This window comes from Anser brachyrhynchus (assembly GCF_964034855.1).
Source record: "Anser brachyrhynchus genome assembly, chromosome: 15".
NCBI classification, from domain to species: domain Eukaryota; kingdom Metazoa; phylum Chordata; class Aves; order Anseriformes; family Anatidae; genus Anser; species Anser brachyrhynchus.
In genome coordinates this window covers 6,426,328-6,452,153 of record NC_137733.1, presented here as the reverse complement: position 1 = coordinate 6,452,153, position 25,826 = coordinate 6,426,328, and the positions used below count along the sequence as shown (strand labels likewise).

Genomic DNA, 25,826 nt, shown 5'->3' with positions numbered 1-25,826 from the left:
TAAAGTTTAAATAGTTCTTGCACAGTGATAGAGGTCTTTAAAAGTTCAAGTCCCCATATTGTCCAGATCCCTTCTTTAAGTCTTTACATTTACAATTAGCTTTTGTGTGCATAGCTGCTCTTGTACTACTACAGAAAGTTTTCAAATAAATCCACAACAAATTACAGAAATTAAGATGAGATTGTTTTGAATTAAGAAAATAAAAATAGCTCACTGCTTTGACTTGAAGATTAATAACCACTTTTTTTTTTATCTTACTGTTTGTATTTATTTTACCACTAATATTTCTACTTTCTATGGCCCACCTACTACTTTTGGCTAAAAGAATGGTTCAATCTACAGATATTCATTTTACTAACATGCATTTGATCTTCAGCTCTCTGTTGACTCATTTTTCAGTTGTTATCTGGCTACTGACACAACACTGTTGGTTCTTCTTCCTGACTACTGAGCTTGCATATAGAATGCTGCAATAAAAAATCTTTGATAAAAATTATTTTAGGCACTGACACTGGGAATGGAGCCACGTATACCTCAAAGGAAGATCTTACTTTCTACATACTTGAATGCTTATTTTGCAATCAGTTTATACAAATTGTCAAACACAACAATCTTATTTTACATCTTTTAGTCTTTCCCCTTGTCCAGTGAGATTCTTTGGTTATAACATCAGTGACACAACACTGATGGCAATCAATAAAATAATTCGAAAGAAGGTTAAAGTATAAAGATACTTATTTCCTTTACATATTCCAACACAGTACCAGCTAAAGATATTGGGATTTCCATATATAACGGAAGGTGATTGATTTTAAAGAATTTTCAGATATTTTCTGAAGAAATCATTTAGTTTTGATTTCTTTCAAGACAAACAAGAAAAAATAGAAACAGCTCAATTTCTGCTAATGAGTTGGTACATTTTTAGAAAGCTCTTTTAGTTAAATCTACAGTCTTAGTGTATTTTCATTTTACCATCTTTCTAATGCTAAGCAACCAAACGATATCTGCTTCTCCCTTATGCTGCAATGCAAAAAGACTCGAAAAATTAAGAAAAGGGCCAAGTAAGATAGATAAAAAAAGGAGCATTAAGATTACATGCACTGTAAGGAATGGATCTAAAAGCCACATATTTTGATATATTAGAACTTTCAAATTCTTTTAAAAAGCAACTATATTTTGTTTCTTGGACACATCTAACACATGTACTTCCAATAAAAGCTCAGGACTTGGACTGAATGGATGGACTCGATGATCCTTATGGGTCCCTTCCAAATCAGGATATTCTATGACTCTATGAGTATCAAAACTGTAGTTCAAATCTGAAGAACGGTATCCAAACCGATAACAATGTAGTAAGGTTTTCAGGCAGCCTAAGTACAGAAGTTTTGTTGTAGTAGCAATGGCAAATATTGGTTACTGGATGAGTAATAGGACAGACAGGAAGAAAGTCAGACTTCCGGCTTACTGTCATTTTTTGTCAGGATGCTTCTTTGGGTGACTTATTTGTCAGGATATCTTTAGGCTTTGAAGCATTTTCTGCATTAGCTACTAGTCAAACAATATTTATATATTTTCTTAGTATGAAAAATTCTTCAACAGATAGGAATTTCACAGCAAACCTCAGCTGTACACTCATTTACAGGTTGTATTTAGTCTGCTATCAGCTTTATGCAATTTACTTGCAATGTGGTTAAGATAACTGGTCTTACTTAATATGCATTATGAACATCACCAGAACAGCTGAGCAATAGCTTTCAGCTGAGGGATGTGCTTTCTTGATCGTTAGGAGTGATGACATGTTTGAGAGAGTGTAGAAATACTGATGATAACTCAGTAAGGGTTATTATGGGGAGTGAGAAGAGGGGAAAGGAAACATGTTAATGTTTTAAACATTCACCACTCGTATTTGTTTTTATGTCCATAGTAAGACCAAGGTTTTGACAACAAGAGGAAGCTTTCCTTCCCAGTTCTTGTGTTTCTATTACAGCACTGTTAAACAAAACTGATCTCAATAGCTGAGCCCACCAGTAGGCTATGGCTGGCAGCAGGACTCAAATCATTATGGGAAAAAGAAAACAGGATAGGCAATGAGAAGGAAAGGGAAATCAATGCCTCCTAGTTATCCCACTTCAAATCTCTTACTATGCTGGAAATACGATCAACGACATATGATCATATGAAAATCTTTAATGCAAAACCACTCCTTTATTAAAATGGAGAAGATTCAGGTTCACAAACATAGTATGATGAGGTAACGCCCAGAATTTCAAAGGATCGAAGAACAAGGGAGAGATCAAGTACACCTGCATGTTCTAGCCATTGAAGTTTGTTTGGATTTCTTCAAAGTACATCTGAATCACTCTGTTTCTAAACTATTTTTCTATTCTATGCTGTTGACACTGTGTTTCCCATAATAGCCCCTCTGCTTTTTTTTTTTTTTTTGCTTTTGTCCTCTACAGTGCATAAAGGTTCTCAGATTATTCTCTCTGATGTTAGCTCTGTGCAAAGAACGCCTGTATGAGGATTATTAAGGAGATGGAGACTACTTGATCCTAGAAGTTTTTGGCATGCTTCAGTAAACATTTCAACAAGGTTACAACAACAGTTACTTCCAAACCTACACATACTATGCTACTGGCTACTTATTCCATCTGACAGTTCTCATACCATAGTCCACTCTAGAAGCAAGAAAAACTCTAGAATCACATTAGTGTTTGGCACCACCACAGTATGTCTGAAATGCAGTGCAACTTGTTACTACATAGTTTTTGAAGGGCCTACATGTGACACTAATTTACTTCAGTTTCAATAACACATGGAAACGTGTACATGCAGTCTAATGTTTCTTCTGTTCCTTTTGTTTCCTTTTTCCTTTCCGTTCCTTTCCTTTCTTTTTTCTTTTTTTTCCCTCTTTTTTTTTTTTTTTAAAGTCTCAGGGAAAATAGGTACATAGATGCTAAAGATATCAGGCAGCATTAAAGCTGACTGAACTCATGAAGAGTAGGTCTATAAAATCCTAACAGCTACTGAAGCCTTGGGTGACGCTACTCCCCATTTTGCAACTGTTCTCATACTGTCTACCATGACAACAGAAAGTCTCAATCAAAAAGCTAACATTAAAAAACTGCAAAAGAAGAAATTAGTGATGTCAGGGAGAAAATAAAAATTGAACACACAAATGGAAACATCAAACTTACTTTTAGCACTGAATTTGTTTTCTTTACGTGTTCTACCAGTTTTCTTCAGACAATTGTCACAAACAAACCTACAGAGGAAAAAAAAGTGCCAAAAACTTATAAATAAATAAAGCCTTGCTACTGGCTACCTTAAGGTCAAAGTTTGAACACATAATATTAACTGTCAAGGTACAACGTATTTTTCTCTGGATTTGAACAGCTTACACCTTTTCGTTTTTAAGGGACTTAAAGCCCTTCTGAACTGGTTGAGTTCTACTAAGCAGACAGAACTGCATTTGTTTGTTAGTACACATACCTACCTCCAATCAGCTTCCATTGTTCAATTTTTAGAAAGAAACCACAGAAACATGAGTATATGAACAAGTTTGTTTCGTATGTTTTCACCTGAACATAGTGAAATGAGACCACAAATGCAAAAAAAAATTTAGAAATGCTTTGTCCATCTATACTCAACTCCTAAAAGACACTAATGAATATTAAAAAGCAAATGCAGAAAATCTTAATTATATAAACATCTCTCTTATTATACAGGGGTTAAAAAGCTAACAACCATCTTACCCTGAAGGCCAAATAATATCATAATGTAATACACAAATCTGGTGCATCTTCCGACCACACTCTTTGCAGTCAACAAACCTGAGAAGAAAAAAATAACAGCCAATCACTTTCGTTGTTAGGCAGGTTATTTTCCAGAATTGTCTAACCCTCTGCTATGAACTGAATCAACTTTGGCAGATCCAATTTATACACCAGTTAAATACAGTACTCACTAAACAGCTTCAGATATGCATCTAATTATCCCATGTGCAAATAGGATATACATCTATATCTATATATAATCTATACATCTATATATAAAGACTTGTAAAATGTACTAAATTTATTAGTTAAAAATGTGAAATTTGTTTTTGTGCAGAACTTCCTGAATCATTTCTATCTGTTTCTAAGTGGAGCTTTGAGTTTTCCCAGCTCCACAGAATTCTGCTTAACAATACCTTCACAGATTTAATTTTCAATTGTTGCAACAACCACAAGCTGACTAAATGGTTGCTCAACTTACTGTAAATGTAAAAACTAGTCATTCGTGAATAACTGTGCCAAGAAAACATGTATTAACTTGTCTTCGCCTGCATAGCTCTGCAACACTGTGGTTTTTTTTTCTTTTTTAAACATATGTCAAAAATAAAATTCTCTTTTAAGACCGCAACACTGTTTATGGAATCAAATGCAATGGTCTAGCTCAGCAGCCCATCTTTAAAAGGCTGACAAAGGAGCTCTATCTAGCATCTGCAAAGATGAGAAAAGGGATTAAAATGTGTTACATATCAAACTGCCAGAGAACAGAACAGCAGTAAGATCAAATCTTGCAGAAGCTAGTTAAGGACAACAGGAAGAGTACCACAATGCTACTACAGGAATATCCCACGTGACTTTCACTGAACTTCCCATGGGTAACAGACTCAAGTAAGGAGGATGCCTTTCAGTGGCTGAGCACTCAGGTGAAGAGAAAAACGTGTTTTTAGAAGTCTAGCTAAATTGGAAGAGAAAAATGCTGAATTCCCAGGTGCATACCCACCATGCTTGCGGCTTGGTATGAAATGCTCGGTACAATGGAGGGCCATTTTTAGGTAGGTTGTGCAGTGCCTTGCAGAACACGCCTTAGAAATTACTCTTTTATACTCTTGGCTTTATTTGAAAGTTACTTAAAACACCTGCCAACCTTTTTTTTTTTTTCTTAGCACAATCTTAAATTCTTTCAATGTGTCTCCCTTATTTAATTTAGAAAGGTCCTGTGATTAACTGCATCCTGTTCCTCAGCATTCAGCATCTCATGTAGCCGGGTTACAGGAGCAGTAAGTTACATGAGGGGGTTACAAGGCAGCAGGTCACCACCAGAAGAGATCTTGCTCTTCTGTCCCACCCACAGCGATGCAGTTTTGGTGCTTTCTGCACCTTTACTGAGCCATTTCGGATCACTACCCCAGCAGGAATGGAATTTCCCCCACCCAGTTTTTTTTTTTTTGTCCTGGGTTAGTTTTCCACTGTATGACAGGCACCCAACAGGCTGAATTAGCTCACCTAAGTGCACCAGAGTGGCGCAAAGCAGTGGGGCAGAACCACGCAGCAGAGAACATGAGCTCCCTTTCAGCAGCAGCAGCCATTAGTTCACATTTAAGAAGTAAATCTGCAGCTAGATTTATTTCTAATCCCCCTCCCTCTTAGCAATTGTAGGTATCCAAATATTCAGGGGAAGAACATAGCACTCAAACACTAGGCTTTTATTTCAGTAAAACAGAAACAGCCACTAAAAGGGGCTCACGTTTTTGTCTTGGGTTATCAGTGGTGGACATCAAGTTTGCATGTTGTGCTATGAACTCTAGAGATTTTACTGTGTTTAGGCAGAAATGAAGGAAATAGGATGACTTTATTTGCTGTCTAATTTCTGAAGTGCTGGCTAAAGAACAAGTAAAAGTCATGAGACTATCTTAAAAAGAATGGCATGGTTACTTACGGCTCAGGATCTAGTGTGTCATTTTTCTTCTTCTCAAACTGATCTTTAGAGATGGTTCTAGAGACAAAGAGTTAATATGAAAACTCAGTAGTACCTTTATATCAGAGGCTGAGACATTATCATGCTATTCTGAACTGCAGCAAATAAGCAAACCAAATCTGAAGAAAGCACATCGGCATTTTCTATTCTGAGAAAGTAATTCAGTTTGTTTTATTTTAAGCTACAGAAAATATTTTTCCAATTTAATTTTCTGTGGTAAATTAAAAACAAAATAATAAATAGCCAAGTATATACATAAATTTTAAATCACAAAGAACAAGGGAAGCTATTGTCAGTAAAGCAGCCACCTTCCAAAGCAGCTTGTGTTCCTCATAAATCTTAGGGCATCTTATTCTCTGGCCAGGTTAAAGACAAGCCATTGGTTTCATAAACAAAAGCTGTGCTTCAAAAGGCGAGACATCAGGATTAGCAGAAGTCTTTCATTTGAAAAGATAAGGGATTAGTGACATTTATTGACACAGCTTCCTTCTCCCCCCGCCCCGACCACGTTATTTCAGTGAGCAGCGTAACCAGACACTGCTGCACAGACTTCGCACAGTAACGACTGTTACTTGTTACTGCAAAAATCTCTCGTTAGTAAGAAAGCCAGCATTTCCCCCATCCACACCACATGTTTGCATCAGGACTACACATTGCCCCCCTCCTTCTAAAAACGAAATGTGAAAGAGAAAGGAACCGACTTACGTTTGAGGCTGGGAAGGGTCATCACCCAGGGTGACATTCTCCCCCTGGATTTCAGTGAAACACTTCTCACAGAAGTGATACCTGTCAGCAAGAAGGCCATATTTGGGTGAACTGGTCCAGCACAATATACAGCCACCCAAGCACGGAGCCACCAACCAGAGCAGGGCAGATCACCACGACGAAAGGGGGGGCGTTGTTGGTTGATTGATGGGTCAGTGTGGACAATGAGAAGGAACAGAGGGGAGGGAAGGGCAGGATTAGAGAACAGGGAAGGGAACAAACAGCACAGACGTAAGAGGTAGGACGCAAACACCAAGACAACACAGAGCAGAAAGCCAAGGCAAAGCACAGATTAGCATTCGGTCTCATTTTATACATTTCGGCCATCAATACTAACAAATAGTCGAGCGTCAGATTCAAAATTTGGGGAGGATAAATGAAGTAGCTACCAAGCGCTACGTAGATACAGACTTCAAATTTAAGAATTTGGATTTGATTTGCATCACTTAGGGAAAAAATGCTCTTTGATTCCAGGCTCTAGTCTGATCAAGTTTCCTTTGGTTAAAAAAATAGCCTGTCAAAGAGCTTTAAGAACACACTTTTACAGATTTAAGCGATTAGAAAATATGCTGAAAGCATTTACTGGTTGTCAGTAAAAACTATAAAAGCAGAAACACTTGGTATTGAAAAAATCTATAAAAATATTAAATCAAAAGTTATTTGACTATAAGATCAAATGTGACCAATTGCTCAGCTTATATTATTTAATATAAATGAAACCAAATCCATACTCTAGACAAACATTTAACAGAAATGCAATTATGGGTCAGAGTTTCCAGCCATTTATCTATATAAATACAATATATGTATATATGTGAACAACATTAAATATTGTACATACATACAATATATTTATCAAATACGTTAAGGATGTGCAATTAAGCTTTACAAATTGAATACAAGACAGAATTTTTGGTCCCCAGACCAACAGCCAATCCAAGTTATACTCAGCAAAACCAATATTGCAATTTAACAAGCAGAGCTGAGTAAATTGGAATGAAACTCTACAAAAATACAATCTGCATTTGAAAAAAAATCTAAATTACACAGAATTTTTTTTGGCATTGTTTGTTTGTTTTATTTCAGATGAACTGGAACCAAAGTTGTCAGGGTCATTAAAAAAAAGAGGCTAAATGTTTGGAAAGGATATGAATTCACACATGAACAAAGGTAACAAAGAGAGGCCACAGCTGTAAAATGCAGGAAGGCCACAAAGGATCATCAAAATAAAGGAGCTTTATGGAGGATCAGGAGTGAGAGAGTATAAGCAGCAATGGCAGCACAGTAGATGCAGTTTTAGTACTCAAACGCTAGAACTGTAAGAATGGTAAGTATAAAAGGCATCAAACAAGACTCAGTGTCACAATGAACCAACAACTTAAGGGATGGAGATTAATATGGCAGCTTGCCCCTTAAAACATACTCAGACACTTAAACTGCTGGAAGCCAGGTGACAGATCTCCAAGACTGTGAGAAAACAGAAGCCATTTATAGGCCTCTATTGAAATTTACGGATCAGGATTTCTTCCTGCGACACGCACTGGCCATGAGGTCACCACCAGACATTTTTAAAATGCTTGTAAAACACAATGCAAGCAAGTGGGACTGGGTCCTTCAGCAGTGCCCGAAGAATCGAGGAAAGAAGTTCCTAAGAGTGATCTGCATCTTCCCCAAACTGGAGCCAGGTCTGTGTTACCATAGCATAATTTACAAGAGCCTTAAAACTTCTGCAAACTCTGCCAGCTGGCTCAGGCTTCAAGAGCTACTCCGCCAGCCAAGAACCACTTAAATGCAGCAGCACACTGAATGCTGCTTCTGCTGTGGGATTGGGCGTGCAGCGACACAAAGAGGAAAAAGGTGTATTTTATCCTAGTTAATATAGCCCATACTGACATATCCATGTAATAATCTTACCAGCAGGGCAGCTGCAACTTTGATAGCAACCATGTGAGCTAAAATGTCTGCTCCCTGCTTGCCAGCCTACAGCAAGTTAAACTGCAAGTGACTTGTCTTCTCTGGGTCAGCTCAACTAGGATTAAACACATCATCCTCTCAAGCAAAACCAAGGCTTTTGGAGCTGCTAATGCAACAGAATGAGGCCAGGAGAAAAGATTTATTCCATTATTTTGTAATCACTGGGAGTGATAAATATTTCACAACTATTACAGAGCAATATTACAGAAGAGCATTTCGGGAGTGGGTAGTGACACTTCACATCTCATTTACACTGACTTCACTTGCTCCTCAGCCCATACTCTGAAACAATACAGTATCTTCTAGTATTTTTTTTTAGAGCCATAGTAAGGTGACAGTTTATATCATTTTTTACACATTGTCCACTTTTCTTTTTAAGTCATCCCCTCCTTTAAAATTTTCTTCAATTTAAAAACAAGAAACAAACCCACAAACACTAATCCCCACTGACTATTTCCTTATTAACAAGGTTGCTTATTTTAGGAGTCAAATTGGGAAGGACTGAAACGCACGAGGACCCAAACAAAAGGGGTGCATGTAAAGAAAAAAATCCCTGATCAAGGCTTCTATAAATGCTGTTACATTTAAGCAATCCCAGAAATAGTTAATTCTGATCCATTTTCAGAACCATTTATGGGCTTTCAAAGCGCTCCCCTGAAGCTGAGCAGCGAGGCTGCTTTCAATATTGGATTTAGGACACAACACACAAATCTAACTAGCTCCACTGGTCCCGATTGTTCACCCTTGCTTCACGCTGCAGCTGCGGGAAGCTCGGTCTCACAGGAGACCAGCGCTTTGGTTCCCCAGCAATCTGGGGATCGAAGCGGAGCACGGGATTTTTACGTGCTGCAGAACTGAAGCCTAACGCTAGCAAGAGTCAAGCCTTCATATATGGTATTAAAATGAAGAAATGAAAATTGAAATACAGTGAAAATGAATCACCTGAAGATCATGAATTTCTGTCCATAAAATAACCAAGGTGAAATAGTAACTGTAAGTTATTATGAACATGGACCCTCAGAAATGGAGACCTGCTTGAAATTCGTTGATTTTTGCATGCCACTACAAATATTCAACAAAAACTTTAGGAAACATACAATATTTTAGTTGTAACAGTCAGAAAATCCGAGGAATGTACTTATTGCAACACATGAAAAATGAAAAGCTTTTCAAATGCAGACTGTTCACGTGACTGATTCCCGTTTATCAGAGAAGAATAAAATTATGGTTCAATATCAAAGTCCAGAAAAGGCTTAGTTTCTACATTAACACGTGAATTTCCAACTGTAACTGAAGTGTACTTGAAGGAAATTCTAAATTAGGAATTGAATGCTAGCACTGATGTGAAACACCAATCACTTTTTTCAAATGGATATCGACACAAAAAGCATATTTTCTGAACACTTATTTTAACCTAAGCTTCTCTGTAACGTATGGAAGCCAAATAGTTCTATTCCAAATAATTAATTTTTAATCACAGAACTGCAGTGCTGGAGTTCATTTATTCAATGGTGCCTAAATATTCTTAGTTGTAATTTGTTTATGAAATACATTGGACTTCAAGTAAATCCAATGTTGACATCTTCCAATTACAGAACATTTGACCAAGTAAAGATCAGCTGGAGCCACAGTTTGTTTTTTTTTCCACTGATTTAGTATTTTAAGAGAAAATTAAGATCTGAAAATTGTTGTTATAGGAAACAGTTAATTTGACTGTTTTATAGCAATACAGCTGTTGAATGAAGGGTCTCTGATCTGATAAGCTAAATGTACACTTAAAATGTGATGACTGATCTTCAGAAATATCTTGTTAGAACAAACACACTACAAAAAACATTCATCAGTCAAGATTTAATTGGCCTGAAATAAAAACCTCAAAAAAAAGCAAAATAAAACCAAGTCAGAAAAAAAATCCAAAAGCCCCCAATCCTTTCTCAATGTACCTGGATGAACAGAAATCTATGTCTAGTTCAGTTCTGTTGCTGGCCTATTGACACTGAGGCAGATCACCTCCCTTTCCGAGTGCCTCTTTTCCACCTTTTGTAACTACCTTTTTAGACTGGACTTTACAGGTAGGAAATTGAAATAGCATGCCACCAAGTCCAGAGGAACCCACTGCCCCATCAACCCTGTACTTCGTGCCAGCAACCAACATCGCCTTCCACTGAGCAATCCAAATGACTTACTACTAACTTAAACAGGAGAGGTATAACAAAGAAAAATGACCCCTTCTTCAATTATTTTTGAAGTTGCTATTCTTTTCACATACAGTACTATCTGGATGCATAATATTAAAAGTATTTGAAATTCTACCACACAGAATTGGTATTTAAGGATCACAGTGGCTACTGAAGTACTATTCATTTAAATGCATTTTATTTCTTTATTTCTCTTCAGGCTGACTTTTATTTTTTTTTGAGAGTTCACAGCAGCTGTATAAAACCTCTATGAGAGCCTGTGAATTTACATTCCTTCATAACAATACTATCTGCCTCACAAAAGCCACCTCAGACCCAACATGTTTTCATCTCCCATATCTGAACTGCTTTGGCTATGTGGTATACAACAATCTTGTGCCACCTTACAATGTGTTTTGTGATGTAGGGATCATTTTAAGAGAGACTAAATGCAAGCATTGACTGTCTAGATTCATTCCACAACCTCAGTTAGACAACAGCCTGCTGTGGCACTTCGAAGTTGTAAGACTGACAGACTGTCAGGCCTCTGCAAAGAAATTCATAACTTTGTTTTAAACAGGGAAAAGGAAGTTTTTTAGCCTGTTCATGTTTTGTAATTTTTTTGGAGGGAAAAAAAAACCCTAAGGGACCAAACCCAAGAACAAAGCTAAGTTCTAAGTTTGCTTTGTTATCCATTATAGAACTGTTGATTTAAGTATTAAACGGAAAATATCAAAATACTAAGTTGTTTAATAATAATACTAACATCAAATCCTAGTATTAATAAAAATTTAATAGAGTATTATTTTCCTAGCTTTTCATGGAATCTGGGAAGTTTCCAATGCTAAGTCAAAGCTAGTTTAAAAAGAATTAAATACTAACTGGGAAGACAATGTGAGTCTTAAAATTTATTACCATACTGTTTGCTTTGCAAATTTTGTCAGTAATTTGGAAATAAAACTGCATGTTTTTGTAGTTCTCCCAGAACGAGGCAACATATATCTCTCAGTGCCTTTTTGCAGTTCTGTCCTTCTCCCTCCTGTAAGGCCTGCTACTGATTTTGTGGAAAACACGGAGAACTTCTACTTCAGTGGTGCGGCCTAGCTAATAGCAAGCACTTGAGTGCTGCGTGTTATCAACCTGCAGTAGAGGAAGCTAAAGGGTCACCTGCAAAAGGACAGCATGCAAGGATAAACAAGTAACTTTTTCCTGATTTAGCAGATGAAGGAAAGAAAAGGTTAATAATCCTCCTCCACAAGTGCAGAGAACTCAGAGGATTTTGCTTCCCGAGTAAGGGAAGAAAAAGAAGTCAAGGACTTACCTATTCTGGTAACTGTAGTAGGCAGCATCACGGGGAATAGTACACAACTGCTTGCCATAGCAGCACAAGGTCTGTGGAGAAAACTCATACTGCAAAACAATGGGGAGAAAAGATGCTTTAAAATGTAAACTTATATTAATCAAGTATCTATTAGGCATACTCGACACTTAAGAATATCATAATACATTATGTTTATAACACTTTCCTAAGCTATTGTAAATATACTAGTAAAGCTCTCTTACTGGAATTACAGTAACTATACGAACTAAAAAGCTGACCCCCTCTAGTCACCTACTTTATTGCAACGGACATAAGAAGCAAAGCATTTTAATATTGTTTATGATCAAAAAAGGTATTCTCCAAGGTAGAAAAATACAATAATAGATTAACAGCAAGAACGATGCTATCCACTTTTTTTTTTTTTTTTAGCTCTTAGCATGCCAATAAAAAGCTAAACTTTTACTAGCACTTTCATTTCCTTATTTCAATTTTTAAAAAAAGTACTTGAAGCATATGTTTTATCTGATCCATCAAGCAAAGCTCTTTGGAAAATGCAAATCGCTGGAATACTTACCTTGCGCCCACAACAGTAGCCAAGTGATTGCATAACAGGATCAATTTCTTGTTCAAACACCTCCGCGAGTTTAGTGCAAAACTTATAGACCCTGGAAGTCTTGCGATTGTAAAGCCAGGCGTTGTTAAACATTAGCCAAACATCGTCCACATACTGCCACGGTTCTTGGTACTGCCCAGTATCTAATTTACGTTTAATGGTTGAAAGGTCCATAGGATTCTTCACAATGTCAAAGTAGTCCTTCAAACACACACACAAAATCCTTTATTTTTAAGATGTCAACTGCTCACACTATGTTGAACAGAAAAGATAAAACGTTTATATGAGAAAAGACAAAACACTAAAACATTTAATATGTTGTAATGCCAACTCACCGGAATCCCTAAAAGCTGGGGATCCACAGGCTGTCTGAAAGGTAGAGACTCTGGGTCCTGCCGGTACAAAGCTTCAAGTGTAGGCATGAGAGCCTGGCGCAGCTCCTCGGGTTTGAAAACTGTTAAGGAAAGTTGGAAAGGTTAGAAAGTTTCCTTTCAGGTATCCTAACCACTTGACTCCCCACCCCCCAAAATAAGCTATGTTAACACAGAAATCTCACAAGTGATTTCCTGATCTGCATAGGTGATTAAAAGCAAAACTTTTAATCAGGAGACTGAGTAGCTTTTGCATTTACTCAAATCACACTAGATGATATTCTCAGCATAAGGGGATAAGAACAACTGCAAACCTCAGCGATACAATATTCAAGAGGATGGAAAATTTATCCAGAGCCATATTAGCAATCAATTGCTTCAACATGGATGAAGCTTAACTCTTCAGAGATGAGACTAACAGCCTATTTTCTTCTCCTTCTCTTCTGACATCTTTTGCTATTCCTGTGTTAAGATTCTTCTAGCAAAGGAACCCTAGTGGACAGGGCCAAAGAGCCAGCTCTTCAGAAGGTAACCAGGTGTCTCGATAGCTGGCACAGGAATTTTCTGGCCATAGTATACAAGCAATCCTGGTCTAATGGACCCTTAATTGATTTTGAAAGTGTTAATACTTCCAAGATATATATGCATCATTACAACCACTTGGCAACAGTGGCATGGCAACAGCCATGTTTCTTTCAGTAGTGGATGACAAGGACAAGAAAGGCAATGCATTTTCTGAAAAATAATGATAACTTGGAGAGCTCTTTGAACATCTCAACAGCGTAATTACATTTATTTCCTTAGGAACAGAGCATTTAAATAGGGAAGAATGCTTATTATTCAGAAAAAAAAGTCAACTAAGAAGAGCAGGTTGGCATCTAATATTTATCTACCTGGTTGAAACGAGAACAATACCAATAAAATGGAACAATTAGGAGTTCTCATGAAAGCACTTAAATCAATAGGGCTACAGAGACCCCTTTAAGGCTGATCGTTGCTTTTGTCACTCAGATGGTGCTTTGGTAAGATACAAGTTGTTTGGGGGGATGATTTCTGGTTAAAAATCTATGACTATTACAAGTTTTTTCCCCTCTTTTTTCATTAGGGTTATATTTCCAAGAGGGAGGCTTTGCCTCAACTGTGCTCACTGAAATTACACAAAAAAATAAAGCACGACAAAAAAGCAAGTTGACACAACTAAACGATTTCTGAAACATGTTCTCGATGTTTTAAGCATTTGTGGATGCTGCAGCTCCTGGAAATTGTTAGCCAGGATGGAAGCAGTACTTGGAGAGCAAAGGGAAGCTGTAAGAGTTTGAGTGCATTGCCTGTAACTGGAGAAAGGACTGCTGCTCATGCACACGAGAGGTAAGACAGCATCCCCAAGTCAGCCAAATCATGGCAAAAGACTATGTAAGCTGCCATAAGGGCTTCGGCAAGGGCTTGCCTTACAGATCCATCAAGATCTTATGCTGCAACTACTGAACTCGAACCAGACAGATTAAAAACAAGATGAGCCAGAGGCCTACCTTTGCCGTTACAACAGCAAATACAACTTTATGATCAGTTCAGATGTTGCCATTATCTCACTCCTGACAAAATGGTAATTCTCTTCCATTATATTGGCACTTTCCCATGAAAAGAATACTACCATTACTCTCAAAATTGTATAAACAAAGTTATATTATGGAATTCAAGAACAGCAGGAAATACAGAATTCTGTTCATGAGAAAAAGTATTCTGTATTGCTTCTGGAACTGTCTCACTCTGGCTCAGTTACTTTATAACCTGATAATCCAAAGTACTTAATCAAGTAAGATTTAAAAGTCAAAAAGCATCTTTTAATAGTCTATTCTGGCCACCTGCTTGACATTGCTGTAAAAAGTTTCCCTGTACTGACCTATATCACAATATAGCACTAAGCTAGAGAATCTTTCAAAATAGAGAGAATCGAGAATCTAGATTGAAAAGCAAAGAGTAGAGCTTCTGCAGAACTTCTGCCAAGTTCCTTAAAAATTAATTATCATTGCTGAGAAAGTTTACAATCCACTTTCATTCTGGTTTTAAAAAAAATAAATCAAAATCCAGTTGTTATTTAGGTTTATGACTTCACCTACAAATGTAAAGAAAAGACGCCTTCATCTTTAGCAGCAAAAAAGCTTTTCTGCCTCTAAGGAAAATGACTAATAACAGAACGTTTGATCATATGACCTCTCCATGCACAGGTTTTACAGCAAAGTTTCTGTTCTCCCCTCTCCCACAATTATATGCTCTCAGTTCTCCTCCTGTAGCATGATCTTTGCAAGGAGCTGGCATCCAGTTATCCCAATTTTGTCTTGGATGCGTGGGTGGTAAGAAGATGGGATCTTTGCCTGCATCATGATGATGCATTATCTGCCAGAAGAGAGTATAATGCTATTTTTTTTTTTCCTTTTTTAAATTTTTATTTCTTCAGAGGAAACACTGCTTATGATTACTAGGGAGAAAATTCTGAAAGGAAGATGAAGACTTCTTCAAAATTATAGGAACGATACACCTGAAAAGACTCCCCCAAACCAGGCCCTTGCAGGTTTTGCATTATTATGTCTTATAAAGAAGGAAAAAACCAATAAAACTAATTTTGAAGGCCACCAAGCTGTAAGGTGGCCTCATCCACAATGAGAAGACAGGAGCACTTTTTCTTTTAAGACTGCAAAGTAACAGGCAAGTAAACAAAAACCTTCCCTTCTTGCTTATATTAGATGCACAGAAACCAAACCTGAACCCCAAATTTGGAACATGGGAGTATCAAGCCCCCATTTACAAAGATGAAACAGGGAGAGGAAGGATAGCTTGCTGAAACAGGTGTCTGCAATTCTCCACAATAGCTAATCTACTGGAATTCTGGTGCAAGTGAACTGAGCAGACCTTTAGTTGAGCATTATTAGCCTGCTGTTGTCTAGCCCTTATGGCATTTCCCACTTCGTCAGTCAGGTCACAATCTAGTAATACTGATGAGTACAGCCAGGCCTATGGTGTTCAGTACACCTGGATGTGTGGGGTACAAATAGATGAGATTCCAGCTCCACAACAGAAGCCACTTGTACCCCCAAAACCACTCCTTTAAGGCCCAGGTGAATCTTTTCAAACATTAAGATGCCTGTCTACTGCTTGCTAAATGATCTTACAGCATGCACCATGCCCACTTCCAGCTGGGAGACTTCCCTCTGGCAGCTGCAGCACAGACCTGCTGCAGCCCAGGTCGCTCTGGCATGCACCTTAGGAACTCCTCATCCCTCCTGTGCAGTCAGGAGTACCAAATACCAATGAAAAATGAAACCAATGAAAAACATGAGATGAATCTCATAAGTGGTTTTAAGATATAATATAACCCTTAAGCACACTTCATGGTATTTGCTCTTGAATACCTCTTGGCTTATTTAGCATTTTCATACAAACGCTCTATTAAAGTTGGATAAACTACTTGGTGGGAAAATGACTCCATTTAAAACTGTGTATGTAGTTGTACCCGCTCAAGCTGCACATGTATTATACTATACGGCTACTTAGTGACAGTATTTCTAAGACAAGAAATGTGTTTCTAAATGAGGTGTTGGAAATGCAGGGTAACCCAGACAGAATCACTGGAATGATACAGTATAGCTCTGCACAGACTAATGCTGTAAGAGCCTTCCTCTTTCAACCTCACCCCTGGATTTACTTGCAAGCACACTTCTAAACAAGCAGCAATGATTCTTTCCACTGGGAACATAACTGGTTTATAAACATTAATAAGCTTTCCACTCCCTATGTTACACTTTGTTTGAAATAGACTCTGCCAGTTAGATCTGCAGTGTGCTCTCATTTGGCTGGCCCACTGTGCTACAAGCTGAAATTACCATCTATGGGAAAATGTTTTACTGTGTTTTATTATAAAAATCCTATGTTTAGTAATTAAATGCAACCCAATGCATATACAAGAGATCAAGATTCAAGTTGCACAAACTAAATCTTTGAATTCTTCATCACATTCTGGAAAGCATACACCTGTAATGTTCTTCTAATGTAATAACAAGTAGCTTTCTTCAAAAGAAAAGGATAAAAATGAAATGGAACATAATTTTCAGTTTTTTGACATTTATATCATGTTGAAGGCTTACCTTTGGTCAAAAGCAAAACAAAGAAAGGGTCATCTCAAAAAAGAAGATGCTAAGGGACACAGGTATCGAGACAGATAAAAGTTTTGGGGCCTGAGTCCAAAAAACGTATCTTGCAGACCTGGACTACAGGTAAGCGTGCACCACAAAAAGGAGTGATTTCTTTTTGCCTGTTTTCATTAATAATCTTATTCACGTATTTCTTACTAACCAAAGGCATGCAATCACTTCTGTTAGTCCATTCAAGATCTGTAATACCTTCAAGTTTTCTTTTGAAAAAATATACCGTATAGACGCATTCAAATGCGAATCTGTGCTAACACTGAAGGTTAACTTAAGAGACTAGTGACCTAACTATTTCTGAGGAGAAAAGTTTCAAACAAATAGTACACAGCAAACTACATAGGACTTCTTTTATAAATTTTAAGGCCAGAATAACAGTCTAGTCTTGGAGAATCCAGACTTAGGAAAAGAGCTCAAGCACCTGATTCTCAGAGAAGTAAAGGCTAAAGCTCAGTTTTAAGGCTGTGCATGCAGCCTCTTACGAATATTTCTTGGTTACTGACAGCACTGTATCCACACTGAGCTCCCATGAAAGAGCACTGGCCAAGATGTACAGGGAGAGATTTACATATGTAATCTATGCTGCAATCACTGCCTTACTACCTTTGGTCCTCCGTGCAGAACCAGGAAGCTGTGAGAATACTGATGGGATCAAGACCACAAGATGCTTTTGTCACTTTTGATTCAAGTAACATTAAAAGAATCCTACTTTCAAAAATAAACACACCTCCCAAGCATGAACAGAGAGTGTGGAAAACAAAAGGCTTGTATAAAGTACCCAAGAAAAACTCAGTTTTCATATACGTACTTTTTTTGCGGGGCTGAGATGGTGATGTGGATTGTGAAGTGGTTCCATTAGTGCCACTTTCCTCTTCCTCCTTAACATCTACTTTTATTTCAGGCTTCTTTTCTTCTATTTCCATTGGCTCTTGTTTCAGTTCTGTTCCATCTGTTTCTTCTTTTGTTTGTGAAGATCCTTGTAAATCCTCCTCCACCTTAAGAAAGGATGCAACAAGATGTACTATTACATCTATGACTCAAACGTCAGTCATTCAAAATATTAGCTTTTGAGATCGTCAAAGCACTCTCCATCCATGGCTGTCCTCAGGACAGTTACTTTGCAGTAACTACCCTCTTCTCACCCCTTAGCTCACCAATTCAGATACATCATTAAGTGCTTTTATATCTATCACTGCTTTCAGTTAAGCTGTATAGAATCTCATTTACCTCAGTCTTAGCTTCCACTTGTGTCTCACTAGTCTCTGGCTCAGTTTCTTCAGTTTTAACTTCTGATTTGCTTTCTAGCATTGGTGCATCTGGTCCTAGTTGCTGGGAATTCGTATCAGCACTAGCAACTGAGGCAGGGGTGGGGACCCTGTTATCAATACTAGCTGCTGCCTGGGATAGCTGTTGTAAAAACAGTACAAAAGAAAGACACTGCATATATAGAAATATTTTCCTTTACTAAAAAATGAACAGCACAAAAAAGACATGAGATGATATTCTAAAACAGTGCAGAACATGGATATAGGAGCTCACTGTAGTCAAGTTGCTATAGAACACATTCAGTAACTCTGTTTTACAGAGGAGAAGCCAAGGAAGAATTCTGCCCCAAAGAGGCTTCTTTTACAGAGAAAACACCTGCCCAGTAAAACACGGTACATTCCTTGACATGTGCATTCCTCCTGACTAAAACTTAAAAGAAAAAAAACCTATGCAAATTGTACGTTCAGGAAAGACTGACTGTGATCAAGGCCAAATATAATATTAGGCCTGTTATTCCTCATCTTTCCACACTTTGCTGCCATTTTTACTTTGAGCAGTTTGAAGTCATTCATTATGCCCCCCTCCTTCAAACAATGCCAAGAACATCTGAATGCACATTTTTACACATCTAAATAATGAACCCTTTGCTCTAAAGTAGAAGCTATTATTGACAACCATATAAAATACAGGCTCTATACATTCACAACATGGTGCTATACATAGGGAGGACTCATGTGGAACACCACTACACAAGAAAAAAAATGCAACTCTCTGGTACTTACTGGAGTGCCAGGTGGCTGTGCCTGCACAGATGTTGGCTGTTGCTGGGGTGGCTGCGGGGTTGGCACAGACTGGGGCTGAACTGGGGTCTGAGGCTGCGGTGTAACTTGAGCCTGTGCTGCAGTCTGCCCTGTAGGTGTGCTTTGTGTCTGTGTTGCGTTTGGAACAGAACCCGGGGTCGGTGTAGGGGTTTGTCCTGAAGATGAGACTGGTGTTGATGGCTGAGTGGGTGCTGCTGGTTGAGGAGGAGTCATTCCAGTTGGTGTTTGGTGCTGAATAGGTGGCATCCCAGCAGCAGTGGACACAGGTGGCGTAGTCTGATGTAGAGGTGGCTGCGTCACTGGTGGACATAACTGACCACTCTGTGGTCCTAGCATGTTCATGGAGTTGGGAAGAGCAGCACTGGGAACCTGCCCCTGCTAGAGTGAGAGAGAGAGAGAGTCTCTTAGACACATGTTACTCCCCAGACTCTGGGAATCACACCCACCCTTTAAGTCACAGCACTGAAGTCATCTTTAAAACAAGTCTTAATACGCAATCACCTCAAAACAAATGGTGCTACTGCAGATAACTATGCTCTGACTTCTCTGATCATTTTTATCAGCTCTTAGTCAAAGACCTTGCTCCTAGACCTAGATGCGCCTCACGTATTGTTTTAGTTGAATACTACTGGCACAGAAACGGAATCCTCGCGATCTCTGAGTAAAACAGAAACCCGCAGGCAGACAAACTCCAAATCATACCATTAGCTGGGCAAAGTTCAGACTTTGCATACAAAATGGTTCAAGCAAATACACATTTTAGGCCAGGACTCTAGAGCAGCCCTGCTCTGCAAAACAGCTCAACACTTTTAATGCCTGCCCTATCACGCAGTGCAAGACTTAAAGTAGGTGGATTTTTTTTTCTTTGATCTTTTAAACTCCAATTAGACTAATCCAGATGCTGAAGGAAATGGTGGATCTGTTTTTTTCAAGACCAGCAACAATAAAGTATACTGGACATACACAGACTTTTAAACTGTTTTACTAAAAACTGCATCAAATAACTAGTAATAAAAAAGAATACTACCCTCAGATGTATATTTTACTCCTAGAAATCCTTATCATCAACTAGTAATTTCCTGCAGATGAGATTTCAAATTTAAAACTTGCTTCTACATTGCCTGCATATAGTCAGTTTTAAGAAATTAAATGCATTAGGATTTTTTTTTCCTATGACAAAGGTGGTAAAATAACCAAACCGGTGTGTAAGAAATTGTAGACGCTCCATCCTGAAGATAATCAAACCTTGACATAGATCAGATTATGAGCGCTAAGTTCTCTCTCATTTGAGGATTGGACTGTACTAGAGAACTGCGGAGGCCCCAGCTAACCTACTTTACTTGAACAGTGAGCTAAAAAAAAAAACAAGCAAGCATCTCCCTGCAGAAATGCATATACTTTGTCATCATAAACAGCTGTTACTTCACTGACCACTACTGCAACAAAAAAGTCTACCTGTTAGAAAACATTTTCTGCTCAGAAGTGAGGTTACAAATTTAAAAATATTTTCCCCAACCACTTTATTATAATTCTTGATTTAAAGTTGTCTAATAAGGTCCACACAAAAACAAAAGCATATGCTCATGAATGCCCCATAAACTAACTTTTGATCTCCCTAAAAATCTCATCAGCATGGATTTTTTACAATTTACACCAGGAATTACAGGGCATTGCCCCCATGTTAGTATATGTAGGTACGTTTACATAAACCTGTTCAGAGTTCACAGAGAAAGAAGGTGTAACTCAGGATTCCTTAAAGTTAGGAGTGACTACAATAAACAATGCATATAAAGATAGGCAAACAAAATAAATCAGACCAAAATAATTAAGAGTATTTAACCCAAGTATTAGAAAACGTATCTTACCTGTGCCACCCCTGCCTGGGCTGTTGACTGACCCATGCCTACATTGTTCACATTCATAGCCCCACCGGGTGCTGGAAACTGATTCTGGGGCAGGAATTGGTTCTGGGTAGGAGCCTGACCCATCATGTTGTTGGAATGAGCTCCCATCATGTTCTGTGGCTGAGGCATTCGGGAAGGAGACATTGCCATCTGAAAATTAACACCCAAATTAAATCTATTAACTTTTATTATCATGTGGGAAGGCAAAGGAAAATACCCTCAAAGTAATCAGCCCAAAGATAGGACAAAAACAAAGGGCAAAACTGGCTTCAGTAAAGCAAATGCAAGTGGGCATAGGCATATAACATTAGCATTTTTTTCCATGGTATTCATGAGGGAGTTATTTTTATACATCTAATATTCAAACTATACTTTTTTCTGAAGAATAAAAACATGTTTTCATGGAAGAATAAAGAAAGCATATATACTGTACAGACACAGGTTCCTGAAAGAACTATGCTCTTCCACAGACGGCTGGAGAACATTGCCACTCTGGCATCTCTCTCTCTAAAGACTCTTTTTTAAACACATAAATAGTGAAAACAGATACCTCAAAGGAATCCTGACAGGCTTGGTACATTTCTATGAAATTATCCTACAATTTACAGCACTATTCTATGACATGGCCTTTTCAGAACAGCTTTAACACCGCTAAATGTAATCAACCAATTTTGAGAAGAACTTGATAGCAAGAAGTACGAACCGCAGGAACAGCGCCCATGTTGTTCATTTGTACAGGATGGTTCATTGGAGAAGCTGCACGGGGTCCCATGGGTGCTTGTGGCATCTGTACATTCCCTATGGACATGGGGTTAAACTGATTCATTCCTGCAAATGCACCCCCAAAACAACTCATTAGGAACAAGTCATCAGAACTTATCTACGTATACTCTAACATTCACATTTATTATGACTAAAATTTAACCATCCTACATGTTTAATGTTGAAGGAACGTCTACACGTTTAATGTTGAAGGAACGTGTCAATGTTCCTTTAATGTTGCTCAAATTATTTGGCTTAAGAGAGAAATCAGGATGCAAAAATTTTAGAAGAACGTCAGTTAAGGGGAATACACCTTTTGGTGTCTAAAAAAAAATGCAAAAGATGAAGAGAGTGGATGATCTGCACACACAAGATGCTATTTATATATAACACCAAAGGATCATTTATTGAAATAAAGTAATTGTGGATACTCTCCTGGGGGAAGCTGAAGCATCTCAGTGTAGCCCACATCCTAAATCAGTGATGGCAAACCAGCAGTGCTATCAACAAGCTAGAATGCCTTTTTAATGCACTTTGCATGAGAAACTGAGAGGATACCTATCATTAGTTACACAGATTGTAGGATGTGCAGGATTAATGTGCTAAATTTGCAGCTACAGGTATATATTGGGCTAAGTAACTGATAAAAACATGCTAATACCCCCCCCCCCCCAAGTTAACATATTTTAAAGGACAGATTATCCACAGTATTCCTCCTCTTTTTGAAACGACTGAATTACTTCCCAGGTGCTAGCAAAGTGTCTAGTATGTACATGTAGACATGCAATGAGACAGCTCCCATCACAAAGCAACAAGAATGATGCTGAAAAAAGGGAGACCCAGTAGTTACCCCCCCACAACTCCAAGAGAAAAGCAGACAATCAGGTTTTTCCCCCACTGGTTTATATCGTACCCACAATCTAGAGAGGAAGACATAGATACCTTGAGAAACCTGCATACGACTTATAGGCACGGTTGGCATGGACATAGGCCCATCTGCAAGGGAAACAAGAATGGATAAAGAAAGATTAACATATGAACTTGAGATTAGCCTAAGTGCACAAAGACACAAATTGTGTGGGGCTATAGCCAAAGGAAAAAAATAAAAAGAAAAAAAAGCTGTTGTCCCTCTTTCTGTTTTCCCTGGCTGCTCTCATCCCCACACAGAAGCACTTACTGGGAGGCCTCACGGGCTGTGCCTGGCCCATGGCAGCAGCAACCTGCGGGATGCCAGGGGGCTGAGGTCCCGGCGTCTGTAAGGCTGGCTGATTTCCCAATATCCCTTGTTTATGTAGACGAGACCTCCGCTTCTCTTCCAGCTCCTTTTGTATCTTATAGATCTTCTCCGCTAATAAATGATAGTATTCATCCTAAAAAAGAAGGATAGCACTCAACATCAAGCATAAGAAAGCAATGACCAAACTCATGCAGCCTACCTTTTTTTTTTTTTAAATGAACCTGCCTATTTCAACAAGAACTGTTTCTTTTCAAAATTCTGTTAAATTGAGACAGTCTCATCACTGCTTTAATGCAGATAAGCAAAACCAAGCTTCCAGAAAACACATGAGACTTGGCTTTATGACTATTCACCCCATCTACACCGTGTAGATTAGCAGACAAAGCAGAAGACTGCAGCTTCTCTGTTGCTTGGACAAAAAACAACAGGAAGCTGTGATTTAGTTTCTAAGCATTAATGATTTTTAAATGTTTTCATAAAAGCATTTCAGCTAAACCAGAGACAAAAGAAAAGATATCCCCAGAAATACAGTCATTCTATGTGAACTTCAGGAGACAGGTGTTAAGGACAGATCAATTTTTAAATAATGACAGGAGCCACTTTTCCTAAAGAGTCTGACTACCAACAGTCATTGCAGGCAATAAACAAAAACAAACAAAACCCCAGAGGAATGGAAGGAATCAGTAAAAAATAGTCCACAGGCACAGACAACTAAACACTACATCTGTGCAAGACAAGAAATCCATTTTACTCAATACACATTGACAACAGATCAAATAAGGCAGTCACAGTGCACAGCAAAGGAGACAATTTTGCTTGCCAGCAATTGCCGGACACATCTGCAAAGTGTGTGAGACTAGGCACCTGCTAAAGGCAAAAAACCCCCAACAACTCACAACAACAACAACAAAAACACAAAACCCCAAGACAACGTTTCTTTTGTGGGGTCACCAGTGCTCTTAAACCCAGTGGTACATGGAGCAAAGGTTGAGTGATACTTGTCCCACAATCATTTCATCTTCAAACTGGACTAAAATTTGTTGTTACAGCACAATCTGATTCACTTCAGAAAACCAGGATGAGATAGGTATCCCTCATGAGTCTTGTTAAGAAAGCCCAGTGTTATAATATAGAGCTTTGTTTCTAGATCACTTCCCTCCTCCAAACATCTCAAAAATCCATCAATACAGGCACTTTCCACTGTCCAGTTTCAAGGTGCTAGAGCCCCATCCCTTTTTCTGCTCCAAACACTTCACCTACAAGTTCCTCCTAGTAAATTTAAGATTGTGTTACTTCCACGTTGCAAAGATTCCTGAAAAATACTGTATTTACAAGAAGAGCATATTAATAAGCAGTTTGACACCTCATACTAATCTATTTTTCAATGTCAAAGTAGAAGTGATGCTTCTCAAAAAGGATGCAATACCACATGGAATCGTTTAGAATGTCTTAACTACCCCCTTCTTCCAAATTTGCTGCTTTGGAGCCAAATAAATTAGATGAATTCCTATAATGGAGATCTCTGGCAATGAGGCTCTGACAGCTGTTTTCAGTGGTGCTGAGATGCTTCTGAGTATTTGTCTGGCATAGAGGTCAGAAGGTATCTGATTTTATAACCAGAAGTCTACTACTCTCATTCATACTGACAACATATGGAGATGTTTATGTACATCTTTGAAATTCTCTCTGAAGTTGTTCTGTAAACCTACCAGGGTGCTCAAGGGTGATCACTTTTAATCACACTCAGTCTTCTTTGATAAACAACCACTGGATAGCCACAACGAGGACACTATATTGCCACTGACCAATGCTGACGCAGCATCAGCATTACAAGTATAGCCACTGCCTATAGTAAACAAAACTCGCTTCTATCTTCAGCTCTTCTGAGAGCTAATCTGAGAGGAGCATCACCTTTAACACCACTGATTGCTCTCTTTAGGTAACCCGTATCTAAAGAAAGGACCTCAAGATTCTGATCAGGTAAGATCTCATTAGCTATCAGTACTGGTACTACTAACATGGTCTTAACCCGATGAAAACTTTCAGGGAATGGTTCCTTTAAGGTGGAAGTACCACAGTGACATAAAGAAATTGTATGCTCTGTGTGTCAATCAACAGGGTTTTGTTCTCTGAGTAACAGATTTGAGCTGACACCTCACTGCAGACAAAGAATTCATGAACAGGTAATTCCGTCTTGTTTCCCATGCACAGTATAAACACAGGCAAACTGATTTCTTATTCTGTTGAGACTTGAAACTGTTATTTGTCTTAGCCAAATCACTCTCAATGCTGCTGAGTAGCAGAGAAATTATTCCAACACTGCAGGTAAGAGGTAAGCAGTTTAACAGGACTGAGTCCTAGACAAAACCTCCAATGGTAAAGAGGCATTAAAACTACCACCTACGCAGACTTCCATAAAGGAGAAAGTCAGTAAGAGAAACATCAAGAACTCTAAAGTCTAATGCACGTCAATCAGACTTTCAGGAGTGAATGCAAACAGGGCTAGGACTATGTTGTCTTGTTTTCACAGACATGAAGGAGACAGATTAGTTCAGAGTGATGTTAACCAGAGAGTATGGGACTACACAAATGCTGTAACAGAAGATAGCATGACTTTCTTCAGCAATAGAACAGTGAAATTATTCTCCATGATTGGTTTTCATTATGC

The 25,826-nt window shown here is 38.3% G+C and overlaps 1 protein-coding gene across 9 annotated transcripts in view; it reads right to left on the bottom strand.

Moving 5' to 3' along the window:
* The window catches only part of CREBBP (CREB binding lysine acetyltransferase), a 94,304-nt gene that overhangs the window by 13,268 nt on the left and 55,210 nt on the right, over positions 1-25,826 (bottom strand). For 2 of the 9 annotated variants that reach the window (XM_080556253.1, XM_080556259.1), the window contains 14 exons: positions 23,099-23,291; positions 22,864-22,917; positions 21,863-21,987; positions 21,121-21,309; positions 19,217-19,633; positions 18,396-18,575; positions 17,977-18,163; positions 12,934-13,052; positions 12,560-12,799; positions 11,986-12,074; positions 6,454-6,564; positions 5,710-5,766; positions 3,756-3,833; positions 3,198-3,265 (listed from right to left, as the gene is read on the bottom strand). In XM_080556253.1, coding sequence (XP_080412379.1) covers positions 3,198-3,265; positions 3,756-3,833; positions 5,710-5,766; positions 6,454-6,564; positions 11,986-12,074; positions 12,560-12,799; positions 12,934-13,052; positions 17,977-18,163; positions 18,396-18,575; positions 19,217-19,633; positions 21,121-21,309; positions 21,863-21,987; positions 22,864-22,917; positions 23,099-23,291 — 2,107 coding nt within the window. The remainder of the gene's footprint in view (positions 1-3,197; positions 3,266-3,755; positions 3,834-5,709; positions 5,767-6,453; positions 6,565-11,985; positions 12,075-12,559; positions 12,800-12,933; positions 13,053-17,976; positions 18,164-18,395; positions 18,576-19,216; positions 19,634-21,120; positions 21,310-21,862; positions 21,988-22,863; positions 22,918-23,098; positions 23,292-25,826) is intronic. The other 7 variants (XM_080556254.1, XM_080556261.1, XM_080556256.1 and 4 more) reach the window with 7 other exon arrangements.